Genomic DNA, 18,648 nt, shown 5'->3' on the forward strand with positions numbered 1-18,648 from the left:
CACTGTCATGCTGACATCATGACCATTTTGGGGGCCAAATGTGAGACTAGCTGAGACGTGTGTCAATCATGGGAACTGTGACAAGAATGGGTAATAGGGGTTTTCTGTTTCACTCAGTGAAACCCAATCTAGACAAAGTCATTGTTTCTCTACAACACTGAATGTCCAGTTGTTTACAGACTTCCCATTGACAGTCAGTGTCTGCTGAGCAGCCAACAAAGGAATGACTGAGCAAGCGACAGTGGAATTTATAGGGATTTATAGAGGAAAAATTCCATCCAGATTCTGACCTGTAATAGTGCGTAGCCTATTTTGTTATACCTTTTCCTTTATTGTTCGATATTTTTTCCTCAGGAATTCACTCTAGGCCTAGCGCACGCCACCATTAGTTGTCATCTGATTGCAGGAAGAAATGTGAATAGCGGCTTTTATACGCACATGAATAGTTGAGAGATCATTTGTCCTTTTTACCTCTGGGTGGTATTTAGCCATTATGTAGGCTAACCCCTGTAAACTTAGGCCACCCTAGGTAATGGGCAGATCTAGACTGTGTTTGTGTGCGTGCAAGCAGTCACACAGATAACCACTGTATATACTGTAATCCTGTTGAGAGAAATCTGTCTCCCACAGGGTCAAGCACACAAGACTTATTGACTTTTGTGCAGAGTAGGCTAACCTGTACAGTACAGTAACGTTATGTGTGAGGTTTCAGGACTGTATATGGTGAAAACACTTTGTCATAACTAACTTAGGTGGTTCAGTAGTTTTTGGGGGTCTGTGTGTTTGTGTCTGAATGATTGTGTGTGAGTTTTTTTGTAAAATGATACATGAACTCTTCATCTCCTTCCCTGTTTCTTTTCCCTTTTCCTATTTTTTCCTCCCTCTTTCTTTCCATGCCCTTCCTCTCCTGATTTTAGAGTGATGTAAAACATGATTTGGCTGTTAGCTGCACACCTACCTAATGCACAGGAATACATCTCCCCATGTTCACCCTAGTGCAAGCTGCATTTACTTAAGAGCCAAAGAAGGAGATGTCTTTGAACCAGCAGCGAGAACAGCTGAGAAACTCCAGTGTATAACAGTATAACAGCCATGTAACCAACCCAAAGCCAACCCATGTTCTCATATTCTCTGTGTAATGTGTGTGTATACGGATAGGCATGGCACCCTGGAGAAAGCTGAGGTAGCCATAAGGAAAGGAAATAGAAGGTTAAATAAATGAATAGCTTAGCTAGTGAAAAGAAGGCCTATTTCTTTTGGGAAGTGAAAACACACTGCTTTACATTCATGTTCCTGGTAGGCTAGGATGATGTGTGTGTGAGCTGATATAATTGTGTGACTCGGGAACGTCCGTCTTTGCCTTTCAGGGGCCCTTCTGCTTGGAATTCCCCGGACAGTCAGATCTGAGCCTTCACCAATTTCAGTTGGTGAGAACTTTGAATTCCAAGTATCTTGTTAGCTGGTTGATGATGCCAAAATAACAACTGACAAATTATGATGATGTTGATAAAAATAAAAATAAAGTAATAATAACAACCATAATGCTAATGATAGCCTAATCATGCTATGTTGTTGTGTTTGCTACTGATTCAGTGCTGCTACTGCTGTGTTGTTGACTTGCTTTGTTGCTCTGAAATGGCAGCTGGTGCAGATATGTCTTGGATACTTTTGACAGCCTTAACCTACTGACCTTTTAGCCATGGTTTTCACACTACATATGTACTCATGTCTTGTGCAACACATACATTCCAAGTTCTCTGACAATCCTGATTTCCCGAGATGCTTTTAAAAGACTGTGAACTGTGTTCTGTAAGTAATTGGCTTGTAACCCACTAGTGTTGTGATACTTGGTGTAGCCCAGCTCAGGTTGCTGACTGTGCTTTGTCTCTGGTGTAGCTAACATCAGATGGTTTAGAATGTTTTTTCTTAAGGTAGCATTACGGTCTCCATCGATAGGGATTGTGCCCTTTGGCTTTACAACAGTGCCTAAGTGTCTGTTGATTTAACTTTCTGCTGTTTGAACATGGTATATAATGATGCTTTCAGGTCCATAAAGGTTTCTGTCAAACAGTATAGGTTAAATCCATTTGAATTCAATCACTTTTGACAGCATCCTTTTTGATTGAAACAAAACTTTGCTTACGTTTTGCCCATGGAAGAAGTGGTCTGAAAGGGACTTTTTGGACCTGAATGCCAAAACATTTAGGAGATAAAGGTGTTCCAAGTTGACCCATTTCGCATACCCCAACTCAGTCGTTTGTCTTTTCCAGTGATGAAGACATGGATGTCTCATGGTATGGCCATGAGACATCCATGTCTTCATCATTGGAAAAGATAAATGGTTGAGTTTGATATAATTTAAAAGCTTGCAAACAGGGTTGTCAAACTATTTAACAATGTCTTGAAAAAAAACGTTTAAAAAAAATAAAATATAATACTTTTTTTTTTACCCTTTAAGATTGATTATCTAAAAATGCATAAACGAGAAAAAAAAAATCATTTTCACGTACAGTACCAGTCAAAAGTATGGACACACCTACTCATTCAAGTTTTTTTCTTTCTTAAATTTGTACTATTTTCTACATTGTAGAATAATAACATATATGCATTCATGTAGTAACCAAAAAAGTGTTAAACAAAACAATATATATTTTTTTGATTCCTCAAAGTAGCCACCCTTTAAAAATCATTTTCACATACAGTACCAGTCAAAAGTATGGACACACCTACTCATTCAAGTTTTTTTAATTTTTTAATTTTAATTTTAATTTGTACTATTTTCTACATTGTAGAATAATAACATATATGCATTCATGTAGTAACCAAAAAAGTGTTAAACAAAACAATATATTTTTTGGTGATTCTTTAAAGTAGCCACCCTTTGACTTGATGACAGCTTTGCACACTCTTGGCATTCTCTCAACTAGCTTCATGAGGTAGTCACCTGGAATGCAATTAAATTAACAGGTATCCTTGTTAAAAGTTAATTTGTCGAATTTATTTCCTTCTTAATGCATTTGTCACAACACAATTGATTGGCTCAAGGTAGGGGTGGTATACAGAAGAAAGCCCTATTTGGTTAAAGACCAAGTCCATATTATGGCAAGAACAGCTCAAATAAGCAAAGAGAAACGAGAGTCCATCATTACTTTAAGACATGAAAATCATTCAATACGGAAAATGTCAAGAACTTTAAAAGTTTCTTCAATTGCAGTCGCAAAAATCATCAAGCGCAATGATGAAACTGTCTCTCATGAGGACCGCCACAGGAAAGGAAGACCCAGAGTTACCTCTGCTGCAGAGGATAAGTTCATTACAGTTAACTGCACCTCAGATTGCAGCCCAAATAAATGCTTCACAGAGTTCAAGTAACAGACACATCTCAACATCAACTGTTCAGAGGAGACTGCGTGAGTCAGGCCTTCATGGTCGACTTGCTGCAAAGAAACTGAAGGACACCAATCAGAAGAACAGACTTGCTTGGTCCAAGAAACACGAGCAATTGACATTAGACCAATGGAAATCTGTCCTTCGGTTTGATGAGTCCAAATTTTAGATTTTTGGTTCTAACCGCTGTGTCTTTGTGAGACGCAGAGTAGGTGAACGGATTATCTCTGCATGTGTGGTTCCCACTGTGAAGCATGGAGGAGGGGGTGTGTCGGTGTGGGGGTGTTTTGCTGGTGACACTGTCTGTGATTTATTTAGAATTCAAGGCACACTTAACCAGCATGGCTGAAACAGCATTCTGCAGCGATACGCCATCCCATCTGGTTTGCGCTTAGTGGGACTATCATTTGTTTTTCAACAGGACAATGACCCAACACACCTCCAGGCTGTGTAAGCGCTGTTTGACCAAGAAGGAGAGTGATGGAGTGCTGCATCAGATGACCTGGCCTCCACAATCACACACAACCTCAACCCAATTGAGATGGTTTGGGATGAGTTGGACCGCAGAGTGAAGTAAAACAAGCAAACAAGTGTTCAGCATATGTGGGAGCTCCTTTGATGTCTTCATAGTAAAATAAAGAAAACCCTTGAATGAGTAGGTGTGTCCAAACGTTTGACTGGTACTGTATGTCAGGGGTCGGCAACAGGCGCCAAAACCGGCCCGCAAGCGAGACAAACATCACGGAGAATTCAGCTATTTAGGAAATCTGTTCACCAAGTAGTCCCACAAATTTAAAAAGAGACATGTGATTGTGTCTCAATGTAATGAAAGTACAAAATGATCAAATCCAATCTCTTTTTGGGCTTGATTGTGGTCAATTTGCAGTGTACAAAAAATCTGCCTATCCCTGGCATATGTTAGACACTACTTTACATAATTTGTTGAGACACAAAATGCTCTTGAATACAGGGTGGGTGTCATTTCAAACACAGAACTAGAATTCATAGAATGTACTTATCCCTTCAGACCACTGCAATTTAGCTGGTACACCATTTCCATTTAATTGACAATTTAGCTTCTAATTGCTATCACAAAGATGGCCGCCGGTCTACCCACCATCGAATGTTAACTTTAATGGTCATGTCTATTCTATTATCAATATTTATATGATTTCAATAGGTTTCCTATGGAGGATTGACAGTATAATTTAAAACAACAGATATTCCTGTTTAAGTCAACATTGTGGCTGAATCCAACCATCTTTGTGGTAACGTTTGAAATTTGACATTTCAGTTTTATTCCCATTTTAGTATATTTTTCAGCCAAAACATGACACCTACCCTGCATCCAAGAGCATGTTGTGTCTCAACCGATGGCGGCACATCAGAAAAACCTCAGATAATGTAAAATAGGGTCTAAGCTACAACATGTGAATATGAAAAAAATTGGCATCTACACATTTTTAGATAATTGACAAAAAAAGTTAAAAAAAAAAAAATGTTATAAAAGATGAATTATGAAATGTTTTGACAACCCTGTTTGTAAGCTTTAAATTATATCAATAAATATCAATATATTTTCCAGTGATGGACATTGTCTCATGGTATGCAAAATAGGTCAACTTTGAGCACCTTTGTCTTGGCATTCAGGTCCAAAACATCCCTTTCTGAGCACTTCTTCGATGGGCAAACATGTATTGATGGTTTGGTTCAAATCAAAAAGAGTGCTGTGAAAAAGTGATTTAATTCAAATGGATCATGTATTTGTTGATCTGAATCTCCATCAGTTCTGAGGTTCTTGGTAAACATTTGTCACACATTATGAGATGTGAATCGTTTTCCAGTCTTTTGCTGGAGGACTGTACTCTGTATAAATACAAATTTGTTTTTGTGTTTGAATTACCATCCAGGATAGAGAATCTTTCTATTCTATTTTAATCTACAGTTCTCTTGAAGAGGATTCTCTATATTATCGGCATCTGTGGTTGAATATGAGCCAGCAAGAAGTCAACTAGAAAATGCAGTGTGTGTGTGTGTGTGTGTGTGTGTGTGTGTGTGTGTGTGTGTGTGTGTGTGTGTGTGTGTGTGTGTGTGTGTGTGTGTGTGTGTGTGTGTGTGTGTGGTCTAAGTGAGTGACTGTGTGTGTCTGCCTATGTATTTATGTTAGTGGGGGGGGGGGTCGATGTTGAAGACAAGGGACTCGGACGAGACAAGGCTGTCTAGCTTTTCTGAATTGTTCTGCTGTTGTCAGAAGGTGCTTAGAGCCATCCAAGGACCATGAATGATTTGTTTCGCATTTTTATATTACTACCCAGTGTCTCATTTAACTATGGTGTCCTCCTTGACGGACCCAAACAGTCAGGGTTTGAATGGATGGGGACATAATGGTTAGCCTTGGTCTGCAAGGCTGCTGCCAGATCAGTGGGTGTTAGGCTAGATTATAGCTCATGGTTGCATGGTTAGCCTGATGAAGGGATTGACAGGAACGGCGGGACATGGGTTGTCATTGAGGATCCAAGAAGAAAACACGTTTTTGTATCCTTTGAATGGACCCCTGGACTCTTGAGTTGCCTGCTTGAATTGCTCCGGCTTATCAATTGCTTGTAGATTTTCCATGCTCCATCAAGACCGTTTTGGTAATAAAGTCGTTGCACTTGGAAAAAACACTTTCGGAAACAACAACCTTAAATGTCAAGTGGAGAGAGATTTTCCTCCTTCTAGTTTTCCCTCCCTCCCTCCCTTCTCTAAAAAGTGTCTGCTAGAACCTGTTTGACTAGGTAGTGCAGGAGCTCTGTTGGGTGTGTCTATGTCTGTGTTTCTGTGTGAGTGCGTCTTAAATATGTGTTTGTCTGCATATTCTTTAGTGTTCGTGTCTCTCTAAGGTGTAGATGTATGTGTGCCAAATCCAATGTAGGTGTGTGTGTATGTTTGTGTGCTAGATAAGCAGTCCCAGACAGGTCAAGTAAGGTTGTCAAGCACAGTTGTGCGTGTGTGTGTTTTTGGTTTTACTATCCTTGTGGGGACAAATTTGGACAAGTGGGGACATTTTGCGGGTCCCCACAAGGAATAAGGCTATTTTAGGCTTAGGGGTTACGTTTAGGGTTAGGGCTCAGTCACACCAATAGTGTTTGCTGGCCAAGAGTACTTAGCACCCCTGAACGTAATTTGCGAACCGAGTGCACACTGATTTTACATGTAGAATCGAGTAAAACATTTAGTTAGTCAGACGTCTACAGCGGGTGGTCCCTAAAGCAGCGCACTGAACGATAGGCAGGCGAATCCTAGACCCACAACCGGTGCAATGTGTGCGAGCCTTTAGGGTTAAGGTTAGGGAAAATATGATTTTGAATGGGAATCAATTGTTTGGTCCCCATAAGGATAGTAAAACAAGTGTGTGTGTGTGTGTGTGTGTGCGTGCGTGCGTGCGTGCGTGCGTGCGTGCGTGCGTGCGTGCGTGCGTGCGTGCGTGCGTGCGTGCGTGTACTTGAGAGGAAAATACAAAAGGAAAGACCGTGATGGTGGCACTGATCTTTTTAAAATAGCAGCTTAGTTTTGCAGTTGGATGCAAAAATGTCTCATCAAAATGTGACCCTAAATCATTGTACAATGTGCAGACAAAGTTCATTTGTCATATTGGTCTTTAAGAACCTTAAAAAATATCCCACCTCATCCCACTACTTATTTTCCAAATAATGATAATTTACTATAATTTCTATATCCCCCTGCTTGACCAATCCTCTCTCCCTCCTCCTCTGCCCAAGTCCCACATCTGATTCTGTGGCTGGGCTGTGAGCGTGTACTGTATTAGTACTTGAGGCCGTTTCACAGGGAAATTTGTTTTGACAGAACTCCAGGTGTCTCATTGTTGGAACTGCTATGGTTCAACAGATTTACCAATTAGTATTGGGCTGAGGGCATGGTTGGGGTGGGAAGGGGGGACCGAGAGCAGAGGGAAGGGTAAGTATGGAAGAATTGAAATTTGGGAGGTGGGATGGGATGTACCGGGTTGTGTAGAGTGATGGACTGAGATGGGGGAGGAGGAGGAAGAAGAAAGGGGGGTCTTTTGGAGGGTCTTGTGGCTGGAGAGAGAGAGGGACGCTGAGCAAGTCGATACGTGACCTCCTTTTCCCAGCGGAGGAATGGAATGACTGGTTTCAGCTGAGTGACAAAGAGGAGAAGAAATAGGATGGGTGATGTGAAGGAGGCAAATGAGGAGGAGGAGGAAAAGGAGGCTTAGGCTTTAACTTAACAAGTGGCCTATAGTCCAGCCTGATACCGCCAACAAAGGATGGCATTTTTTCTTCTTTTGCTCTGTCAGTTAGTTTTTGTCAATGTTACTGCAAAATTGAGATGATTGGATTTACGCTAACACAAGTGGGCCTCAGTACACAATGTATTGACTCAGCAGATCACAATCTTTGGAGAGTGTTTTTACACACATCTGTTCCCGAACCAATGATTAGTTTTTATAGAAATCCTTGCTTCCTCCTCTGTTCTCACTTTCTTACTAGGCTGAATTGTGTGGGATTATAGACAGAGGTGTAACTTTCTGAAACTCTTTGTTTTTCCTTCAGAACAGCCTGCCCCTTTTCCAGGAAGTTTTTACATGAACTTTGAAGAGTAGGGTGAAGTGATTTAGAGAATATCCCTAGAGTCGCCTGTAGAATTTAGAGCACTGTTTGGCTCCAGAGTACAGTATGTGTTTGTGTGTCCATCATGACTCTGGTGTTAGCGCTCTATGAAATCACTGCGGGTGCTTACTTGGTCAGAAAGTTAAAGGAAAAAACGTAAATAGAGACAAAAGTGATGAACCCTCTAGAAATAAGGTCGTAAAGATTTCTCATTGTGTACGTTGACATGCACGCTAATAATTCTATATTAAACTGATTATGGCAGTGGGCAGATTATGCAAAAGTCACGTGAACACCTTACTCTATTTGTCTTAATTGGCGTAAGGTCAAAATCTAAGTAGGCATATTCCAATTAAAACATCTGGTTTTCTGAGCAGTCTTTCATACTATTAGGACATGTAAACACCTTAATCGATGTCCAGCGGTGTATTTGATCTGTGCATATGCAGATGTGTCCATATAAACATGATTATTAGGGAAATTGTTATTTTTGCAAAGCATACAAACGTTTTCATCGATTATATCAATCTGACTATCCACAATAATCGCTTTATTGTGTGCATGTAACCGCACTCATTGAAGGGATAGTTCACCCAAATTACAAAATCACATATTGGTTTCCTTACCCTGTAAGCAATCAATGGACAAGGTATGACTGCAATCCATGTTTTGGTTTAGCTTCCCTGGCACTGTTTCCATATTAGCATTTGTGTCACAAATCCCATTCGAGTCATGGGACCGATATTAGCATATTTCGTTCATCATATCCAAGTCATCCGAAAGTATCTAAAATTGATTGTGAAGCTCAACAAAGTCACTTATAGATGATTTGAACATGATGCATGAAGAACTCTGATATTGGTCCGATGTGTCGGACCAATATCAGCACACAATAAAGCCAGGGAAATGTGTCACAAATTCTAAAACCTTAGCATTTGGAAACCGTGCCAAGGAAACTAAACCAAGCATGGATTGCTGTCACACCTTGTCCATATACTGCTTACAGGCCAAGGAAACCAATATGCTGAACTATCCCTTTAAGGACTATTTATCGCTGTATCTGGCTGAAAGATGTCAAATCAAATCAAATTTATTTGTCACATACACATGGTTAGCAGATGTGAATGCGAGTGTAACGAAATGCTTGTGCTTCTAGTTCCGACAATGCAGTAATATCCAACGAGTAATCCGTAGGTTAGGGTCAAATGGCAGTGGAGCCCCTGGCTGCACAACTCTAACATTCTACTGCAAAGCCCATCACATAGGCCTACGTATATAGTGCTACAGTCTGCTGTCCTCTTGAATCACCGTCAGACCCTCAGCATGCTCTCGCCTGCTAATCCACTGTTTGGACTGACACAGCGCCCCTTGTGTTGGAGCACCCATCCCCTGGCTGGTTGTTTGCCTGACTGCGGTGGCCACACTTTGGGGTGAGAGATTTTTGGGTGGATTTTGGAGAGGGGTAGGGCGCACTGGGGGTGTACAGAGAGGCGATGAACCCCACATCCCCAAAGAGCAATTTATTGCTACAGTTGAATGCACTGTGGCAGTTAAAGTTTAACACCTCTTTCTCTCTCTCTCTCTGTGTGTGTGTGTGTGTGTGTGTGTGTGTGTGTGTGTGTGTGTGTGTGTGTGTGTGTGTGTGTGTGTGTGTGTGTGTGTGTGTGTGTGTGTGTGTGTGTGTGTGTGTGTGTGTGTGTGTGTGTGTGTGTGTGTGTGTGTGTGTGTGTGTGTGTGTGTGTTGGCCGGTGGAATGCTGACTGTTTCCAGGGAGCCCTTAAGCTGCCCTGAATTAGGTTTAGTTTCCCTGCTCGTACGGCAGGAGAGCGGGTCGGGGGGATTAGTTAAGAACACTCGGTATCTAATTCCTGAATAGTTTTGCATTGTCCTCCTCCTTCTCTTTCCTCAAACCTCTTTTATATTGTTTTCACGTGTGTCAGCTCAACCTGAGCGAGACTAACCCCCAATTTATTTTATTTTGTTCTTCTCAGCGGTTTCAGTGAAGACATCTCTGAACTTTCTTTATTTGTTTGGCTGTGTTTTTTATGTTTTCTTCCACAGTCAGTGTAGTCAATGATGACTGAGTACCGGGCTCTTCTTTTGTCTCGTCTGAATCCTCAAAAAAAGCGATGAAATTTGACTTGAGACAATTTTTCTTCCAAGTCAGTTTCTCTCTTAGGTGTTTTTTTTTATAGTTGTGAAAATTTGGAACAGCTCACACCGAGGCAGGTGATTTGTATTTGCATGCACGTGCATACCTCTGCAGGTGTGCACATGCTTTTTTATTTTGTTGTTTTTCCAGCCCTCTAAAAAATAATCTCTGATTAAATGGCTTATTAACATACCATTTAAATCAACCAAGGTGAAGGAGAAACATTTTTAATTTTACGTCATAATTGCCATACATGCCTGGGAAACATTGCCCAATTTCATTGAAATATGGGCACGTTGTTATGAAAAATCTGTTAGATAATATAGTTAGTGGATACACTATTATGTCTGGTGATGGATCAACAGATCTGTCATGTGCACCAGGCACTGGCCAGACTGTCAATAAAAGCACAAAAGCACAAGAGTTGCAACTTGGGAAATGGAACAAAATAATGAACCCACCACCAAAGTCTGCAAAGTCCTCAGCATTGGGATAGCTGTCAAAAAGCAAAAAAAGCAGCTTACTTTTCATACATTATTAACATGATCTAAATGCATTATTTGTGCATTTATTCATTCATTTGTCTTGTTAACATCCTTTCTGAGCAAAATAAACAGCACAGATGTAGAGTGGCTGTGTGACAGTTATGTGTATGTGTGTGTGTGTGTGTGTGTGTGCGTGTGTGTGTGTGAGATTTGAATAAAAATCTGAGGCATAATGATTGGAGTGAGACAGGAGTGGTTTTGCGGACACACGACAGGCTCTTCTTTACAGGCTCATTAAGGGACAGTGAGGCGATGATGTCGAATCTGCGCAAGTTTTACGGGCCTGCCTTCTTCTTTGAACACTGTCGCTCTGTTATCTGTTACATGCTCTGTTCCTCCGTAACAAGACGTCCCCTCCTCTACCTCCTCCTCTTCATGCTTATTTATTTTGTGCTCGGCAGAAACCGAGAAGATGCGGCTTGTCCGTAGCATTCGGCAGCTTTTGTTGTGTTTTCCTCGACTTTGTTGGAAAGCCCAGCGTTTGGGCTTTTTCCCCTCACACGTCATGGTGAACGGAGATTTTAATTGGAACTTTTGGCACTGTCTCCATCTTGCGTTGAAATGGCAGACAAGTGACTGGCTGTTGGTGTGGCCGGCGGGCGAGCTGATTGGTGTGTAGCGAGGCATGGATAAATCAACTGGCAGCCTGAATAGCTCAGTTGATTCTCACTGGTATTCATTGAGACCATAGCCGGTTTGTGTTTTTTTTAAAATGGGATTCTGTCTTTAGAGAAGAGTCTAAAATAACAGACAAAAGAAAGAACGCTTCTTAGTTTTATGAAGTATGACTCTTTCTTTTGTTTTGTTTTGTAGTGCAATGTACTCAACTGGTATCCAATTTATGTTTGCAATTAAATGCAAAAGTATGCATTAGCAAAAAAATTTGCTCTATCACTATGATACAGTTTGTTTATAAACTGCTAAAAGGGCAGACTCTGAATAAATAATAAGAGACCCTTTTGACATGCTAGACTAGGCGGCTGCTAAAACGCTGGTTTAGCTCTTTTTTGCTACTGCTCCTTGCTGTAGCTAATGCGGACCACATGCTCCGTTGCATCTGCATAAGCACACATGTTTAAACTACAGATGACCCTGCACCGTACAGAGCCTGTCCTACTATACATATAGTACAATACGCTAAAGGCGAAGGAGTTGACAGGGGAGTATCGCCGTATATAGGGGGCTTGAAGAACAGGCTCAGATTGAAGTCATTGTAATCCTCCTTAAAATTATGTGGGTTTGTGTCTGGCTGTGTGTGAGACTGCTTCTGCCGGTGTGAGGGAGGTGTGTGTGTGTGTGCAAGTGTGTGCAAGTGTGTGCAAGTGTGTGTGGGCTGTCTATCTGGGGTGGTAGTCAGTGCTGTGTAATTACCTGGAAGTTTGCCACTGAGCCCCACTGGAGCAGAGAGGAGTAAAGCTGTGTCTTATGCAACGTGGGGTCACTTACACTAATGCCCGTCTGAGCTTGAGTAACTAGCAGTAAGACCGATAACTCCTGTTTTGTACCAGTTGAAGAAAGGGAGATAATGACAGAGAAGTAACGGAGAGAAAATTGGGATGGATAGAAGGTTGGAAAAGACGCTAGGAAATATGTGTCAAATTCCTCCATCACTTGTACCACGGCCGGTGGTGATCCGTTAGCCGCCATGCCAACGGCTCGCTTGTCTCCTCTATTGTGGCCCACCTTCTTCTGAGAGAACGTGCTTGATGCCCACGAGCTCTCCTGCATCTGCACAAGCCTGTGTGCTGTTCATGCATGCGCGCCGTGGTGTGGGCCTGCCTCTCTTGCTGTTTTAATTGTTATATCTCCTCACCCTTGATATGAGCAAAAAGGGAGGCCTCGGCAACGCCTGGGACTTCAAAGGCTACCTCCCCCAGTCTTACAAGTTGCCCGTCTCTTTGGAGGAGTAGGCTCCTGAGAGTGAGGGGGTTTGAGAGGCGGCACCGAGTCCCGGCTGGAATGAGTTTGATGGGCTAATTGTAGCCCCCAGTGGACACAGATGCACATCACAGAGAGAACTGGCAGAGTGGGGAGCACTGGATAAGAGTCTACAGCTCTGCTAATCATGGGAATGAATGGAGACGGCAGACACCCACCATCTCTCTTTCCCTCTCTCTCTCTCTCTAGTCTCTACCTTACCCATAGTTCTGCCCATGCTGTCTTTTTTCTCTGTTTCCCTGGCTCTCTGTATCTTGCTTCATGATGGGGGGAAAATAAATGGACGCTGCAAAGACTCCCTCCGTTCCTCTCTTTCTCCCTCTGCTGTCAATCTTTCTCTCCCTGTCTCCATATCTTATCATCTCCAGCTCCCTGCACTCATCATTTGTTGAATAGTTGTGCTCTTCTTTTATCCTTTTCCGTGTGTCTGCAGTTTTGTACCATCCAGCGTGTGAATGTATTCACCTTTGTCTACCATTAAACTCCATAGGGATAGGCAGCGTAGGTCACATGCTGGCACATTCTGATGATCTCCTATCAGCGTGTAATTACGCTACTTGCCGTTGGTCACTACGTTTAATGAGCCCACTGTCCGCATGGAATCTGGTTATGAACTCTACACAGCGCAGAACAAAGGAATTCCCAGACAGACGCACATCTCTGTCTACTATAACTACTACCCCTACTACCAAACACCACCACTGTAGCGGTGATCAAAAAAGAATCTCCTCAGCTGTGAACTGTTCTTTCTTTCTCCCCCCCCCCAATCTGCATCAAACAGAAATCAATAGATGAAACTTTGAAGCGCATGTATCAGTTTTTCTCCTCCTTTCTTCCCCCCTCCTCTCTGGCGGTTTAGTACACTACACCACTTGAGTAAAGCACAGTTAAAAGGAAGAATGGCGCTGAAGATGACACCGTCAAGGAAGCGCCTAGTGTTGGGAAGTGCCCCGGCTGGGAAAAATCAATGGAAGGGAACACTTCCACACACGGAAACAGCACACAGGGAGTGAGAAAGGATATTTTCTTTTTTTCTCTTTTTTCCCCTGAAAATTATGGACTTTTTTACCCAGAGAGAGAGAGGAGAGTAGTAAAAACAACTTCAGGATATCAAAATCAGTTATTTGGTGAGGTTGAGTTGTGCGGTTAAGGTTTGTTTTATCCAACTGTGAGGAAGCATGTGTAGCTAGCTGTCTTTCAGGTCTCTTTTTGTTGGGCCACAGAAAATCTACTCATGGCATGTCCAGGGCACTCAGTGGGCATGGATTCCATAGAGGAGGCAGGGGATTGGGTTGTGGATACACAACAGTAAATGCCTAAGAATGCCATAAACAGTATAGTACAGACTTTAATTTGATATCGAGCAGGAATATTAAGTTGTGCTGTCAGGTGAAGGTCATTGTGACTGACACAGTTGGCAACACTGTGGTGCACTATCAGAATACTATACCCCAACACTGGGAAGGATGCCTACTGAAGGGGCTGGTAGGGAAGCATGCTCACTTTCCAGTTTTTGTTGTTGGGCTTCCTGTTTTGAAAGCCATTAAGAGCAAATTTCCTCACAGCAAGAGGCGAGATTAAAAGCCCTCGTCTTTTGAAACATGTCCAAGCGCAAAACGTGACGAAGACGGAACGATAGCGATCTGTAAACATCCCTGAGGAGGGGTCGGACGAAAACGTGGAAAATGTTTTTGATCCGATGAAAGCTGCGCCAGTGTTTTGTTCCATCACAGCTGTAGTATTTAGCTATTTAAACACAAGTATCCCAGGGCATGGTCACATAACTACTGTATGGACCCCCTCCCAAATTGGTTTGTGACTACTTTTACTACTTTTATCATATATTGATCGATTTGATAAATCATCTGTCGTAAAAATACAGTTTAATTATTCAATTTCAAGTTATTTATAGTTTGATAACTCAGCATTACAGTATAGCTTAGCCTGGCGCACAGTACTGCCTGACTGCTAGTCCGACCTATCTCACCTCAAGGATAGAGCAGCTGTTTACAGTACTAATCTCTCTCAATGTGCCAAAGGGGGTCTTACCCTGATGATGTAATCACCAGAGCATCTGAGGTCAGCACCTGTTGACCCCGGGCTGGTTAAAGACGAGTCTTGACTGACAGCGAATATCTTTGAACCTGGTGAACATGAACCTTTTTTGTTATTCCACACCTCCACTGTTTACATTGGCAGCCGAGTCGTCTAGTCGTCTTTCAGTTGTCTGTTTTCTTTTCCTGACGTCTACTGGCATTTGCCCTTCTCCTCAGCCAGCCTGGCTGTGTGCAGTGCAGCAGTTTGGTGCTGTTGCAGCTCCCCCTGCTCCCCTCGCTGCCCCCAAGCCTGGCCAGCTTTTGCCTCTTAATAAAACCGACAGGCTCTAATTGGACTTAATTGCACCCTTCGGGTGTCGTGAAATGGAGTGTTGCTAAACAAACTGCAGGATCTGCAGGCAGGCCAGCGCTGAAGTCTATGGGAGTGTATCAGGGAATACAGCAGTGGAGGCTGCTGAGGGGAGGACGGCTCATAATAATGTCTGGAATGGAGTATAATGGCTGGAATAGACTGAATGGAATGGTATCAAACACATGAAAACCACGTGTTTGATACCATTCCATTCACTCCATTCCAGTCATTGTTATGAGTCATCCTCCTCTCAGCAGCCTGCACTGGAATACAGTACATAGGCCTAGGCCTACATGTATTAGTGTGTGTGTGTGTGTGTGTGTGTGTGTGTGTGTGTGTGTGTGTGTGTGTGTGTGTGTGTGTGTGTGTGTGTGTGTGTGTGTGTGTGTGTGTGTGTGTGTGTGTGTGTGTGTGTGTGACTGTAAGTGTGTTGCTGTGAGTATATGAGTGCCTGCATGGGTTTCGTTGATGTCCTAGTGTGTATTTGCATGATTGTCAGAGTTGTCTGAGGGTGATTTAATAGTGGGAGTGTATGGATGCAAGGTGTGTCTGAGTGCGTATGTGAGTGTGAGCAATAGGTTGTGTGTGTGTGCTGTATTTGTGTGAATGCTGAGTTTGGAGGCTGTAGCAACACATTCCTCCCTCACAACAAGCCAACAAAACAAGAGAGCACAAGCCTGATAATCTCCCACATTCAGCCAGGCAGCATCACCTGAATGTGAACCTCTGTGTCCTCTTCACTGTTAAATAGAGTTTGACAGTAAAACCGAGTGTCTGTGTCTTTTGTGGAAGTGCCTACAACTCCAGGTGTCAAAATGCCTTTTAAATCCCTGCTAATAGAAAAAACTAAACAAACCTCCCACAGTAGGCCCCACGTCTCCGGGTAAAAACATGAAGCACCGCTGCCTGGTGTGGCAGCCATTTTGAGCTACTCAAGCCGGTGGCACCGGATACTGGTTAATGGATAGGCGCTTGTTGTAGGCCTAGGCTCCCCCCCAGGACGGTGAGACGGCGGTGGGCATTCTCCACAGTGGCGTTTCTGGGGTCACTGAACACAATTGATTGAGAGCTCTGGATTCAATTCAATCATTGAAATGGCAAGGCCAGGCTTGTGTGTGTGGCACCGCTGACCCCGAAACCTGCAGCCAGAAAGGAGATAATCACATTGAGCTGAGCGCAGGGCTGCCTGGCTGCTATAGCCACACGTCAGCTGGGCTCGCTCTTCTGGGCATTTGTTCCTCTTCACCTCCTTCTCAGTTGTTTATTCTCTTTTATCCCACATTGTAGGCCGAATGGGTTGTTGATTTTCAGATGCCCATGTGTAATAAGAGATATGCCTACTGCGGGTCATTAAACAAGTATGTAGGACCTTCATTTTGTTCACATTAATTATTATTTTAAAGATTTTACAAACAAACGTCGCTTCGTGTGGAGCTGTTGGCCTTGTACAGTGTGCGCGCATGTGCCTGTTTGAGTGCGACACACTGTTTAGAGAGGCTTTCGGGCCGGCTGGTCGTGAGTTGTGTAATGATGCAGTGGGTATGACAGAGCCCATAAAGTCTAACATTGCCTCATGACAGAGACCTTCTGCTGCACTGGGATGACTAGGAGACTGTTCTCCGCCACTCCACAAAGAAACAGAGCACATAATTAAGATATACAGCCAGGCTGGGGCTGAATATATAGACTGAAAATATAGAGTACCACCAGACTAGTCTCCCTCAATCAGGGCCTGTGGTTAGTGTTGGACTGCTTCGAACACGAGACGTGTGTCTGCTGTCTGAGCAGCATGTTATAAAAGGGTGCCGAGCAGAACCATAGCCTCTCTGTGTGTTGGGGTCACTGGCAGCCAAGTGGTGTGCGTATGCTCAAATATATGTGTGCTTTTTATGTATGTGTTTCCAGTATGCATCCTGCTCTCTGACCCAAAAGCATTCGCTCTGTCCCATCTCTCCACACCCCTTGGTAATGTGTAGGTCCACTGTTAGAAGGCAATAGTGTGTGTCTGAGAGGATGCGTCCTCCTGCACGGCACCCCGGCATTAGGCCCAACACACACACACACACACACGCCTCAGTCATTTCAGTGCTTTGTCACCCTCTAATGATAGCTATCCATCAATGAGATGGGTGGTGCTGGGGAAATGAAGATGGATTGAATTAGCAATGTTAAGTGAGATGGTTGGTGCGTTGTGGGTAACCCGTAATTACACTGCCAAGAGTACTGAACCCCTTCTACCAGAGGGTAACCTTAACACGTTTGCACCAGTGTTAATTACAAGGCATTTTATACGGGCAGATTCACCTCATGTAGTTCCTAATAGCAAGTGACTGGAACAGTCTTTTAGGGGGGATTAGCTGGTCGTGTGTGTGGGGGGGGGGGGGGGGGGGCTCTGTGTGTGTGGAAAGGTGTGAGAGATGTTTTTTAAATATTTTTTTTATTAAACATAATTATAAACAGTAGCTACCAAATTCTAGGACAAATACTAAATCGACCAATCATATTGGTGACTCGTGCCATTTTCTGACCACCACACTTATGCACCTACGCATTACACTGGATCATGTTTATTTGCCTATCTGAAAGTACACCATGGGCTATCTATGAAGAACACATGACGGTGTCAGGAATCATGGGAAGGCAGGGTAAGACCAACTAGCATAAACAAACAAGCAGACACGGTCAGATCAACACAGCTGTTTTTTCAACTCTGTGGGAAATAGAAATTGGGCTCAAGTGTTTGTAATTAAATAAGTTGTGGAAACTCCAAGAAATTGCTTAATTTCAAATTGAGACACATGACTCTGGGATCTTAGCGAACCAATTAACCCTAGTGCAGCTCATTAAAACGCTGCTTTCATGGCAAGGAGCAGCAACTTATCTGCTAACACGGGACATGAAAGCGCACATTTGTAAATCCCAAACTCTAAAAGTAATTGGAAAGGTAGATACAAAAGGTAGTAATCAAGTGACACGGCCAAACTTTAATGGACTGGAAATAGAGTGATTATAAATAGTCACGACTCTACAATTGATCGCTGGTTTTGGTCTCAAATAAGCACAGTCTGTGAAGAGCGTTTAACTAAAATAAGCAATGTTTGTTAAAAAAACACCAGGAATATATAGACCTAGATCTAGGAACACTTAAAAAACGAGAGTCAGGGTTAGTGCTTTGTGTATATTATTGGTTATCCTGACCTGGATGCAATGTATTATAGTCTCGAAAAGGAAAAATATTACCACCGTCTCTTGCCCATGTCATTTCCCATTCATAATGCATCCTTATTTACAAAGCATTTGACATGATGGGAGTGTACTGTTTAAGGTACAGTATCACCAATTGCGCCACACAAAAGAAAGCTGAATTGCTTGCTTGTAAAATGCATGGAATTGAATGATTTTAACAGAATGCCATGGTCCTCTATTATTGCAACATGTTTTAATAATTCCTTAGGCTAATAAAATATGTTAGTATAAAAGCATTATTTACATCTGGGTTACTGACAATGCCTTGCACTGGCGAAGGACAGTTATTTTTTTTACCTTGTAATTGCTCTTTTAAACTGTCAATGTACAGATAATGGGA

The 18,648-nt window shown here is 42.7% G+C and overlaps 1 protein-coding gene and 1 long non-coding RNA gene across 33 annotated transcripts in view; one reads left to right on the plus strand and one right to left on the minus strand.

Annotated features, from left to right (window-relative positions):
* The window catches only part of LOC139580992 (uncharacterized), a 587,892-nt gene that overhangs the window by 478,887 nt on the left and 90,357 nt on the right, over nt 1–18,648 (minus strand). The window lies entirely within an intron of this gene.
* The window catches only part of LOC139580986 (transcription factor 7-like 2), a 103,987-nt gene that overhangs the window by 46,582 nt on the left and 38,757 nt on the right, over nt 1–18,648 (plus strand). For 23 of the 32 annotated variants that reach the window (XM_071410253.1, XM_071410252.1, XM_071410243.1 and 20 more), the window contains exon 5: nt 1,368–1,427. The exons of the other annotated variants lie outside the window; for them this stretch is intronic. In XM_071410253.1, coding sequence (XP_071266354.1) covers nt 1,368–1,427 — 60 coding nt within the window. The remainder of the gene's footprint in view (nt 1–1,367; nt 1,428–18,648) is intronic. 32 annotated transcript variants of the gene reach the window in all.

The sequence above is a fragment of the Salvelinus alpinus genome, chromosome 7, assembly GCF_045679555.1.
Source record: "Salvelinus alpinus chromosome 7, SLU_Salpinus.1, whole genome shotgun sequence".
Taxonomy (NCBI): domain Eukaryota; kingdom Metazoa; phylum Chordata; class Actinopteri; order Salmoniformes; family Salmonidae; genus Salvelinus; species Salvelinus alpinus.